The 12,381-nt window shown below is 44.7% G+C and overlaps 1 protein-coding gene across 1 annotated transcript in view; it reads right to left on the reverse strand.

Annotated features, from left to right (window-relative positions):
* Positions 1-247: 247 nt before the first annotated feature.
* Positions 248-12,381, reverse strand: part of LOC122931269 (methyltransferase-like protein 7A) — a 54,957-nt gene continuing 42,823 nt past the window's right edge. The window contains exon 3 of the mRNA XM_044285328.1: positions 248-931. Within this exon, the coding sequence (XP_044141263.1) occupies positions 896-931 (36 nt within the window). The 3' untranslated portion in view covers positions 248-895. The remainder of the gene's footprint in view (positions 932-12,381) is intronic.

Here is a 12,381-nt window from a genome sequence, read left to right on the forward strand (position 1 = left end):
ATCAGTGATTGCGAACCTTTTAGAGACCGAGTGCCCAAACTGCAACCTAAAGCCCACTTATTTATCGCAAAGTGGCAACACGGCAATGTAACCTGAATACTACAGTCTAATGTAGTATATCTTCCATGTACTTTATCATTTAGCTATAATAGCCTGCCTACATTCAGTGCGCTGCCTGTGCTGTTCATAGTGTTCCCTGCACTGATGAATGACAGGAAAAGTCTAAGGCATATTGGTACACCAAATACTTTTTTCCAGGGTGCGGGTGCCCACAGAGATGGCTCTGAGTGCCGCCTCTGGCACCCGTGCCATAGGTTCGCCATCACTGCCCTAGATGGATGAAATGTACAGCCGTGCAAAGTTTAGTTGAACCAGGGTTCCAAGCTCATCCATGGTCTCACTACAGAATTGGTAAAAAGTAACTTCTGTCTACAGTCTTTTCAAGCAGTCTTCTAATACATGGCAGAATACAATATACCACTATTACAAGCATAATTATAACAATAAGCAGTGATACAAATATTCAAGATGGACCCTCCATCTTTGAGACATTTGTGGACTGTCACCGCCCAGTACTTGAGAACAAGCTAATCCCATTCTGTCCTTTGGGATCCCTTCCAGGGTGGGAAACAGTACCACAGATCATTCAGTCCCTCAAACAGCAACTGATGGTGCCGTATCAAAGCATTGTCCCATTCATCATTCAGTGGATGAAACACTGCTGACACGCTCAAGGTCAGAGCCACTGCCAACAGAAGGACCCTCATCCTGTGGTTCCAAGACTTTCTTGCAGTGAGAAGCGTGTATCCATTGACTTTTACAGCAGTCTCAGTCTTTAACAAAACTTGGAAGGGACCATCAAATCTGGGCTCAAATGTCTTTCTCACTTGCCTTTTTATGACAACCCAATCACCTTCCACTGAGTCTGGATCTGGAATGGAAGCAAACACTTGTTTATGTTTGTGCTCCAACCTGCGGTTGAGGGCCTTCATGTAACTGACCATGCTTTCAGTCTGAAGCTGCAACTGTTGAGGAAAATACAGCCCCAGTTTGGGTACAGAACCAAATAAGATTTCATATGGGAAAAGGCCAGACCTTTTCCCTGGGGTGGTGCGGATGGAGTACAGGGCAAAGGGGGAGGCACTCAGTCCAGGGCTTCCCAGTCTTCCTCTGTCACGGTGGGGAGTGGGGGAAACCTCCCACCGCGCAGTGTCAAAGGGTAAAAGGCAATCAGCCTGGCCAAAAGGAGTAATAAGGGAGCAGGTCACCTCCTACAGCTTCCCTAATCCTCTCCCTGACTCCTCACTGTATGAACGGAACCCAATGGTAGGACGACTCATACTCAGGATTCCTAGAGACCCTAAGTCGCCCTGGTAATCCCTCACCAATGAGCAGGGAAGAGACGACCTGTTCATCCCAGTAATGGAGGAACAGGAGTCTCTATCTGAGGCAAGGCTGCAAGGAGAGGGGAACACATACAGCATAAGGAGATGGCAGGTAAGTGAAACCAATAACACACCTGCCACAGACACACTGACTGGAAACCGTGGACTAGTGCTGCTGTCCACACCAACATTAAAGGACACAGCACACACCACAAAACCACACAGGAACCCAGAACAGCCGTAGCTGCAATAAACATGAGACAGGGGAATGTCTAGTAAACATGTTGGACACCAAACATGTAACACCAAACTAGACATACAAACACCCTGAACATAACCCACTCCATACAAATAGGGACAGGAAGGGAAGGAGACACCGGGATAACATTGATTATCACAAGGGTGGCCCTCACTGGACAGATGGAACACCCTGGACTGGAGCAGAGACCAATGACAGCTGAAGTACAACTGACTCCAGCCAGGGGGCCACAGAGGATAAAACCCTAGCGACCACACCCAGTCAGGGAGTTACCCCTTACAGCACCAGACAGAGGGAGGCTACAACTTAAAGGGGAAGTGCACGCACAAGCATACCTAATACTTAACCACCGGCAACAGCATGCGTGGCAACCATGTCACAGCAATCACCCAGAAGGCCGAGACACTGCCACTGCATGCTCTCACAGCAACACGTTGTGGCAACAGTTTCACAGCATACACCATAGGCCGTGACACCTTTATAGCTTTCTGGATTTTTAATAGTGCCGTTGAGTCTTTCCACATGGCCGCTGGTTAGGCCGGGTGAAAGGCCTGAGTGACCCCCAAGGCTCCCATCACCTCCCCTGTGAAATGGCTTCCTCTGTCTGATTCTATCACTTCAGGGACTCCATACCTGCACACACGTTCACTGACCAGCTTCTTTGCAGTATTCTTTGCATTTGCATTAGATACAAGGTAAGCCTCCGGCCATCCTGAAAAGAAATCAACGCACACAAGCACATATTTATATGTTCCTACCTTCAGTAACTGTATATAGTCTATTTGCAGTCTCTGGAATAGGTAAAATGGCCTAGGTGTATGTTTCTTAGGTGTCTTAACTACCTGTCTGGGGTTGTTTAGAGCACAGATCACACAGCCTTGTACAAAACTACTGGCAATAGTGGAGAAACCAGGTGCGACCCATCTCTTCAGTACCGTGCTCACCATAGGACCCTTTGCTTGGTGTGTGGGCCCGTGGGCCTCCTGTGCCATCATAGGATAGAGGGCTCTGGGTAGCCATATTTTTACTGACACTTCCCAGAGTCCCTGCCCATTCGGCACTGCTCCTCTCTGAGTCCAGTTTAATCAACATGTCTTCAGACATGTGGTGAGGCTCCAGGACGCCAACAGGGATTGCCTCGGGTTTCCAAGGCTTCACTGCTACCTCTTTTGCAGCCCCATCTGCCCTGTTGTTGCCCCTAGCCTCACAGGTCTGTTGTCTGGTATGTGCCTTAACCTTGATAATGGCTACTCCTCTGGAAGCAGTTTGTTTTTTATAGGTTGACCTGCAGAGGTAAGGAAGTCCCTGGCACTCCAAATAGGGCCATAATCATGTGCAATACCAAACCTGTACCTGGAGTCTGTAAACATATTTGCTAGTTTACCTTGTGCCATTTTACATGCTTCAGAGATTGCCTTTAACTCGGCCTCCTGTGCTGACATGTGAGGAGGGAGTGGTTCAGCCAATACTACCTCATGTTGCATAACCACTGCATATCCAGTATATCAGGATTAGCTATGGGTTGATCATGTACATGTGAAAAGCCAGAAGTTTCTTGTCGCATTAATTGGACATAATCATGTTCATCAGTATCTCTGAATCCAAAATTGGTAGAGTTGCAGGATTCAAAGTAGTACATCTCTTGAAAGTAATGGACTCTGGCATGAGTAAAGAACATTGCAACCGTAGTTGGCATGCCATGGATATGTGCTTTAGTTGCACCTGACTTAGAATACCCTGGATGTCATGAGGGGTCTGTACCACCAGCGAATAGTCAAGTACAACTTCAGAAGCTTTTACCACCATCAGCTGCACTGCGCGACCACCCTGCCACAGGAGGGGGCTCCGCGTGAGACTGGATCTAATCTGGCAGAGAAATAGGCAATCAGCTTTTGTCTGTCCCCATGTTTCTGGGTCACGACTGAGGTACTATGGTCACTTAATTCTGAGCAGAACAGGTTAAAAGGCTGGTCATAGTCTGGTATGTCCAGTGCCGGTGCTGACAGGATTGCCAATTTGAGTAAGTAAAAAGAATCCTCTGCAGGGCTGCTGATTGAAAAAGGGTCAGAGGCCAAGCAGTCATAAAGGGGTTGCATCAACATGGATGCATTCCGGATACAAGGTCTGCAATAGGACACCAGTCCCAAAAACATTCTGAGGGGCTTCGGCCCCTCAGGGAGTGGAATCTCCTTCACAGCCTGTTTTCTTTCCTCGGTGAGGTGCCGGGCACCTTCTGACAAACAGTGACCGAGGAAAGTGACACGGGATTGGCAAAACTGCAGCTTGTCTTTGGAAGACTTAGGGTCCATTCACACGTCCTGTTTTTTTTCATCCTGAAAAACGGTCCGTTTTTTGCGGATCCGTTGTTCCTGAAAATGTTTCCGTATGTCATCCGTTTTTGCGGATCCGCAAAAAACGGGAACATGTATACATTTCAATAATCAAATAAAGTTGTTTGGATTTCTTTGAAAAAAAATTGAAAAAAAATAAATAAATAAAAAAATTTGTTATGTGTTTCCAGGAACGGAATCCGCAAAAAACGGATGACATACGGAATGACATCCGAATGTCATCCGTTTTTTGCGGATCCATTGACTTTGTATTGTACCAGGATCCGATTTTTCAGGACAAGAATAGGACATGTTTTATATTTAAACGGACATGCGGAACGGAACAACGGAAACGGACAGCACACATTGTGCTGTCCGATTTTTTTTTCCAGGACCCATTGAAAATGAATGGGTCCAGATCTGGTCCTGATCTGTTCCTGAAAAAACGGAACAGATCAGGAAAGAAAAAACGGACGTGTGAATGGACCCTTACACCCATTTTCTGCCAGGAAAGTCAACAGTGACAGAGATGCATTTTTACAAGTGTCATAGTCAGGAGTGCAGTGGCCAGGAACGGGTTGTTTAAATGTTCAGTATTTGTCGTGACACCAATTGCAGTGTGCGCAGGGTACTACCACAGGGCCCCTGCATGATGTTATAACTCACGCCCCAGGTTAGAAATGCCAGAGTGGTGTGATTGCCTATAATGTCTCTGTATGGTGATGATAATGGCGTCAACGGTGTCTCCTACCTGGGTACGGCCGGACTCCTGGCTCACTTGCAATAAATTGGAGTGTAGTTATAGGAGGAGTAATAGAGGGATTTTGCAGCAGAAATTGATGTCCAGACCTTTGGTAAACTCGTCTTTACTGAGGGTAACTTTCATCCAAGCAAGGTACAGCTTTGGTCTTAGGTCCCAGCAGGCTTTTAGCAATGGTTGGCAGGAATGAATCTTCTGCTCTATAAACCTGGAGCTTGCAGGAAAGGACGTCTGATTAGTAGCTCTAAAACTATGACAGGAATTTGGCTTCTGCACTTCTTTCTATCTTCTACTTTATGGGGACTTGCTAGCTGAGGAGGAATATGGCTTCTCCTAGGTCTCTGGACTTTACTCACAGTTATAGTCCCAGGGGTAGCTTTCTTCCTGGAACTGGAGGTTGTCTGCTGTCTTGTCATGCAGGGCTCAGGCTGGGGGTTGTGATCAATGTCTCAGTCGAGAAAATATCCTGGCTTGGTTCCCTATATCGGGGAGCTCCTAACACACCCACCCTACCCCTAGCAGGGGGAGGGCTGCACTCCTCACTAACTTCCTTCTCCACCCAGGGTATAGGCTGTGGGAATAGTCCACACCTCCACAGAGGAGGAGCTAAGCTGAAATGAACAATTCCAGCTTAGAAATACTAAACTGAAGCGAACTCCTTACCAATGCATTGCTGACACCTACTGGTGAACATGGAAATTACAACAATAATTTACATTTAACATGGTTTATGCACATTTGTGAATGACATAATGTAAAATCATATCAGATGACAAGGTAAAGGCTCTTAACAGATTGTAGCGGGGTAGAAGAGTGTCGTAACACAACTCTGGGGTGTTACAGGAGCACATAACAATAGATCATCAACATATTGTAACAAAACAACCTGATCAGGAACCTGCCAATCTGTCAGGACTGATTGGAGTGCTTGAGTATACTGTACATGGTGGGTGAGTTTTGAGCTCCCTTTGACAATACCGTCCATGTATACTGTTTACCCTTGAATGCAAATAAAAATTGACATTTTCAAGTGGATCGGGACACTGAAAAATGCATTTGCAAGGTCAATCACCGTATAACACGATGCTCTCGGAGGGACCTGTGACAACAAGGTGTGTGTGTTCGGGACAGTTATTCACCATTCTATAAGTCACAGGCTGGCCTTTTACTGCTTTCTTTTTTTACCGTAAACAGGGGGGGGGGGGGGTGTTGGCGGGAGAATTAGTCACCACCAGGACCCCCATTTGAACATACTGGTCAACCTGTTTTTACGACAGGTGTAATGACTGCCGCAAATGCGCCTAATTTATGACAAGGTGCACACTTCAACATAAAGTCGACGAATCTAACGGCAGCCTAGGGGGGAAACCTAAGACCGGTGCAAAAAGCTGTCTAAGTGTACTTTCACACTAGCGTTATTCTTTTCCGGCAGAATAGAGTTCCGTCCTAGGGGCTCAATACCGGAAAAGAACTGATCAGCTTTATCCTAATGCATTCTGAATGGAGAGCAATCTGTTCATGATGCATCAGGATGTCTTCAGTTCAGTCACTGTACATTTTTTGGACGGAGGAAATCCTGCAGCATGCTGCAGTTTTGTCTCCGTCCAAAATTCCAGAACACTTGCCGGAATGATGGATCCGGCATTCATTTCCATTGACATGTATTAATTGCTGCATTGACGGATCCAGACTTCCAGTCTGCGCCTGCGCCTTGATATAGAAGGAGCTGGCGGCGCAAACTTCCCATTTGTCTGTTTGCTCAGCCTGTGAGGCTGAAGGAAGGATGCCATTGAAGGTGAGTATAAAGTTTTTGTGTGCAACATTAGAAAAATGTTATATAAGCAGCTCCTGTGTACTTATTCATAGGAGCTGTATGTTATAAGTACATAGCTGATGCTAGGAGTAGTAGTACCTAGGTACTGCTACTCCTAGCATCACCTATGTACTTAAACTACCTGCAGTCCCTATGTAATTTTGCACAGGGATTGCAGGTAGTACAGGTCCTTCTCAAAAAATTAGCATATTGTGATAAAGTTCATTATTTTCTGTAATGTACTGATAAACATTAGACTTTCATATATTTTAGATTCATTACACACCAACTGAAGTAGTTCAAGCCTTTTATTGTTTTAATATTGATGATTTTGGCATTACAGCTCATGAAAAACCAAAATTCCTATCTCAAAAAATTAGCATATCATGAAAAGGTTCTCTAAACGAGCTATTAACCTAATCATCTGAATCAACTAATTAACTCTAAACACCTGCATAAGATTCCTGAGGCTTTTAAAAACTCCCAGCCTGGTTCATTACTCAAAACCGCAATCATGGGTAAGACTGCCGACCTGACTGCTGTCCAGAAGGCCATCATTGACACCCTCAAGCAAGAGGGTAAGACACAGAAATACATTTCTGAACGAATAGGCTGTTCCCAGAGTGCTGTATCAAGGCACCTCAGTGGGAAGTCTGTGGGAAGGAAAAAGTGTGGCAGAAAACGCTGCACAACGAGAAGAGGTGACTGGACCCTGAGGAAGATTGTGGAGAAGGACCGATTCCAGACCTTGGGGGACCTGCGGAAGCAGTGGACTGAGTCTGGAGTAGAAACATCCAGAGCCACCGTGTACAGGCGTGTGCAGTAAATGGGCTACAGGTGCCGCATTCCCCAGGTCAAGCCACTTTTGAACCAGAAACAGCGGCAGAAGCGCCTGACCTGGGCTACAGAGAAGCAGCACTGGACTGTTGCATGTCATTCGGAAATCAAGGCGCCAGAGTCTGGAGGAAGACTGGGGAGAGGGAAATGCCAAAATGCCTGAAGTCCAGTGTCAAGTACCCACAGTCAGTGATGGTCTGGGGTGCCATGTCAGCTGCTGGTGTTGGTCCACTGTGTTTTATCAAGGGCAGGGTCAATGCAGCTAGCTATCAGGAGATTTTGGAGCACTTCATGCTTCCATCTGCTGAAAAGCTTTATGGAGATGAAGATTTAATTTTTCAGCACGACCTGGCACCTGCTCACAGTGCCAAAACCACTGGTAAATGGTTTACTGACCATGGTATTACTGTGCTCAATTGGCCTGCCAACTCTCCTGGCCTGAACCCCATAGAGAATCTGTGGGATATTGGGAAGAGAAAGTTGAGAGACGCAAGACCCAACACTCTGGATGAGCTTAAGGCCGCTATCGAAGCATCCTGGGCCTCCATAACACCTCAGCAGTGCCACAGGCTGATTGCCTCCATGCCACGCCGCATTGAAGCAGTCATTTCTGCAAAAGGATTCCCGACCAAGTATTGAGTGCATAACTGAACATAATTATTTGAAGGTTGACTTTTTTTGTATTAAAAACACTTTTCTTTTATTGGTCGGATGAAATATGCTAATTTTTTGAGATAGGAAATTTGGGTTTTCATGAGCTGTATGCCAAAATCATCAATATTAAAACAATAAAAGGCTTGAACTACTTCAGTTGGTGTGTAATGAATCTAAAATATATGAAAGTCTAATGTTTATCAGTACATTACAGAAAATAATGAACTTTATCACAATATGCTAATTTTTTGAGAAGCACCTGTATAAGTACATAGTGGATAGTAGGAGTAGTAGTCCTAGGTACTGCTAATCCTAGCATCCACTATGTACTTATACTACCTGCAGTCCCTGTGCAAAATTACATAGGGACTGCAGGTAGTATAAGTACATAGTGGATGGTAGGAGTAGTAGTCCTAGGTACTGCTGCTCCTAGCATCCACTATGTACATATACTATCTGCAGTCCTTATGTACTTTTGCACAGGGACTATAAGTACATAGTGGATGCTAGTAGTAGTAGTCCTAGGTGCTGCTAGTCCTAGCATCCACTATGTACTTAAACCAACTGCATTCCCTATGTATGTTTGTATAGGGACTGCAAGTTGTATAAGTACATAGTGGATACCAGGATTAGTAGTCTTACGTACAAGATTATGACTACCACTTCTTTTATTAATTTAATAATAGCAAATAATAATATAAAAAGCGGCCATTGCCCGACTGCCAGCCGCCTGCTAGCCAACCCGCCTGCTAGCCAGCCCACCTGCCTGTTAGCCCCCCTGACTGTCAGCCAATTTGGGCAAGAATATCATGTACGTATGATTTTCATGGGTTTGTTGTAATCTCTAAATTGCAAATATTAAAATTTACTTTTAGTTCTATAGGCACATCTTCTTCAAGTGAGGCCAGGAGCTTTCCTCCTCGTCTACGTCAAGTTGGGTAGCATTCCCAACTTAAATATTGTGTCAGTATTCTAATGTTTTTTTTTTCTCTCAGCCATCATCTGTGGAGGAGATGCATCCCGGCCATGAAAGTGCATGAGAGGAGGAAGTCTGGGTCGGAGGACAGCAAATGGTATATTTTTTTCCAGGACGTCCCTCCATGACAGCACCCATGGAGGTTGTCCTATTGGTCTCTGTAGGGACAGGAAGCGAGAGAGATTAAAAGGCCCCCACCCCTCCCACTCTCCAGTGTTCTTCCTGTCCCTACAGGGATGGGAGCCGAGAGAATCTTTTCCCTGCCCTGGGAATCTATATAGGGCCGAGCCTGGTCGGGGGGGGTCTCCCTCTCCTCTTCAGGCTTCGGGGGCCCTAAAAGCTAGCACCTCTCTGGGTAGAGGTCCCCTGGCTTCCCCAGATACCTTCTTTTCTGGCCGCATCGGCGAGGAGCTGAAAGCGGTCGGGAGCGCTGTGTGGTGGCCGCGGTATCAGGGAGCCGGGGCCGCTTCTTCCGGGTTCGGGAGCTCTGGGATCGGCTGCGGCTCCTGCGCTCGGCGCTCCTCCCGTTCGGCGTGCAGCCCATGTGACCGGAAGTGCGGGTCACATGGGCGAAAGAAAGATGGCGGCGCCCAGGGAACGCCGAGCCCGGCGGAATGCACGCAGGGGGGGTCGACTCTGCATGGCATTGAGTCCCCCCCCACCTGGAAATAAGGAGGCGGAGCCGCGCGGCAACGGGTGGACCAGGTAGGACTTAAATTGAATGTCAGTTTGCTGTCCAGGTGTGGTATGGAGGTCCAGATGTCAGCTATGCAGGACACTAGCGCAGACATCCCTACCCCGAGTCATGTAAGTAAAGTGAGATATATCCAGGTCCCTCTCCTTTATTCCTTACGCTGGGCTAATGGTCTCTCTCTCTTCCTACCAGGGGGAGAAAGACACCACGGTTAAGTCGCTGGGAGAGCCTAAAAAGAAACCCAGAAGGTGTGCGCTATGCTCAAAGAGACTGGGGGAGGCATATATAAAAGCCCTGTGTAGTGACTGCCTAGCAAAGATCCTCAGAGACGAACAATCCTCCCTTCTGGCAGACCTGAGAGTGATTGTGAAAGAGGAGATCCAGGCGGCCAGCTCTAGTGTAGCGCAGAAACCCTGTGCCGTCTCCCCTCCCCCCAAAAGACCCCGTGTGCTCAGGGAGTCGGATTCTGAAGAAGAAGGCTTATACCTTTCAGAAGGGGAAACCTTAAAGGGGGACGACGATCAGGGTTCTTCCCATATGGCCGACGATCAGAGAAGATATCTCTTCTCACAAGAAGATCTAGATCCCCTCCTGTCGGCTGTAAGACAGACTATGGATATAGAGGAAGAGGAGCAGACTCGCTCGATACAGGACGAGATGTTCGGCGGCTTAAAAGCTAGGAAGAAAAAATTGTTCCCGGTGAACGAGAATCTGAAGGACCTAGTCATAGACGAATGGGCTGACGCCGATAAGAGATTGTATATACCGCGGGAATTTAAGAACAGGCTTTTGTTCAACCCGGAGGACACAAAACTGTGGGATGTAGTCCCTAAAGTCGATATCCAGGTGGCGAAGGTGGTAAAAAGAACCACCCTCCCCTTTGAGGACTCAGCCCAGTTAAAGGAGCCAATGGATCGGAAGATCGACGGTTTGCTCAAAAGAGCATGGGAAGTTTCGGCCAATAGCATTAACACCAATATTGCTGCTACGTCCGTGGCCAGATCTCTGTGTCTTTGGGTGATGTCGGAATATTTATGCTGTCTCCGATTGACAGTCTATATGATTTATGTGAATAAATTAAAATCGGCAATAAAGGAGATTCTAACTTATTATCATAAATATCAAGCTAAAACAAGCTCGTGATCTGCGTTGAATTGAAGACAAAACCCAGTTACAGACAAAATATATATGTAATTTATTAATACAATTTATAGTGCAAAATAATATATATAATAAAATTGACGGTAATAAAATTCACTCAATGATATGCAAAATAGTGGTAAAGACAAAAATAATTGAGAACATATATATATATATATACACAATTATGCCTTCTTATAATAATACCCCTCACTTATTTTAAAAGTCAATTTAATACTTGATTTCTCTCAGCCGACAAATGTCCGATTAAACCCAAATCTGGTTTATCTTTTATCTATATAAATATATATATATTATCAACCATACTGGTCTAGAACTGAATTCAGTTCCTTGGAGATAATACCGTGTTTTCACTAGTATATTTTTAATCTCCCTGTATTGGATTAATTTTCAGGATGATGCTGCAGGTACACCCCAATCTTATTCCAAAACAGATACTATACACAAAGTATGGTTAATTGAATATATCTATAGATATGTATTATATTAATTAATTATCCTATAAAATATAGGTAAGGTTATACTATACCAAAATGTCAGCTAGCAGGAATCAGTTTCAATGGTTCTAAGATGGCTGCCTCCAATGACTGGCAAGATGGTCAAGATGATGTTCAGAGAGAGAGCCAGATCGACCTCTTCTGTCAGCCCATACCATCTTTTTATCCTCTCTTAGAAAGGGCTTGGCCAAGTTTTATCATTAACTAGTGACCTCACTTTATAATTAATAGAACCTCCCTCTAGGGAAAAATATACCCTAGATCTTTGTTACCCTAACACTAGATGGCACTAGTATTCCATACAAAAATCGAAGCATTAATTTATTTCTCTTTTTCATATACTAGCAATAAAATTTAATCTAAGGTTTCAGACAAACCTTGAGAAGATCTTAAAGAGACAATGAGTTTTATACTTGGTCAACTAACTTGTGTATCCTTAAGTCTTTTGACCAGACTTGATTAAATCAAAATAAATATGGCTATCTCAATTCATTGTTCTTGGATGAGACAGGGTTTGTTCATGATTACCTGTGTCCACATCCATTCCAGGAAAGAAATAATTAATTTGTGTGTTCCACTGAGACAGATTCTAAACATGACAGAGGAGTTTATACCTCATTTCTAATCTTACAATTGAATATATCTATGAGGACTATACTCTTATATATATACTATATATTCAGCACACCTATTAAAATTGATTATATAAAATCAATCTACTCCTATATTGATTAATATAAAAATCACAAAGAAAGATTAGAGTCTTTCTATTTACTAAAATCATCAGAATTCAAATACATTGTCTTATCTAGGCCATCACATTTCATTAGACCTTGGGACATCTCCTTCTCACAAAACAGACTTAGGTAAACACTTTGGTATATATCGTAAACCTTAGGTTAGCGATTTCAGAGTAAAAAAAAATCCTGAATTCACTCTGCCTTAAAATAAGACAAAATGGTTGTCCCTTAGGCTCATGTCCATTCACTTATATAGGCCTTATAATTATGGACTT

The sequence above is a fragment of the Bufo gargarizans genome, chromosome 3, assembly GCF_014858855.1.
Source record: "Bufo gargarizans isolate SCDJY-AF-19 chromosome 3, ASM1485885v1, whole genome shotgun sequence".
Classification (NCBI taxonomy): domain Eukaryota; kingdom Metazoa; phylum Chordata; class Amphibia; order Anura; family Bufonidae; genus Bufo; species Bufo gargarizans.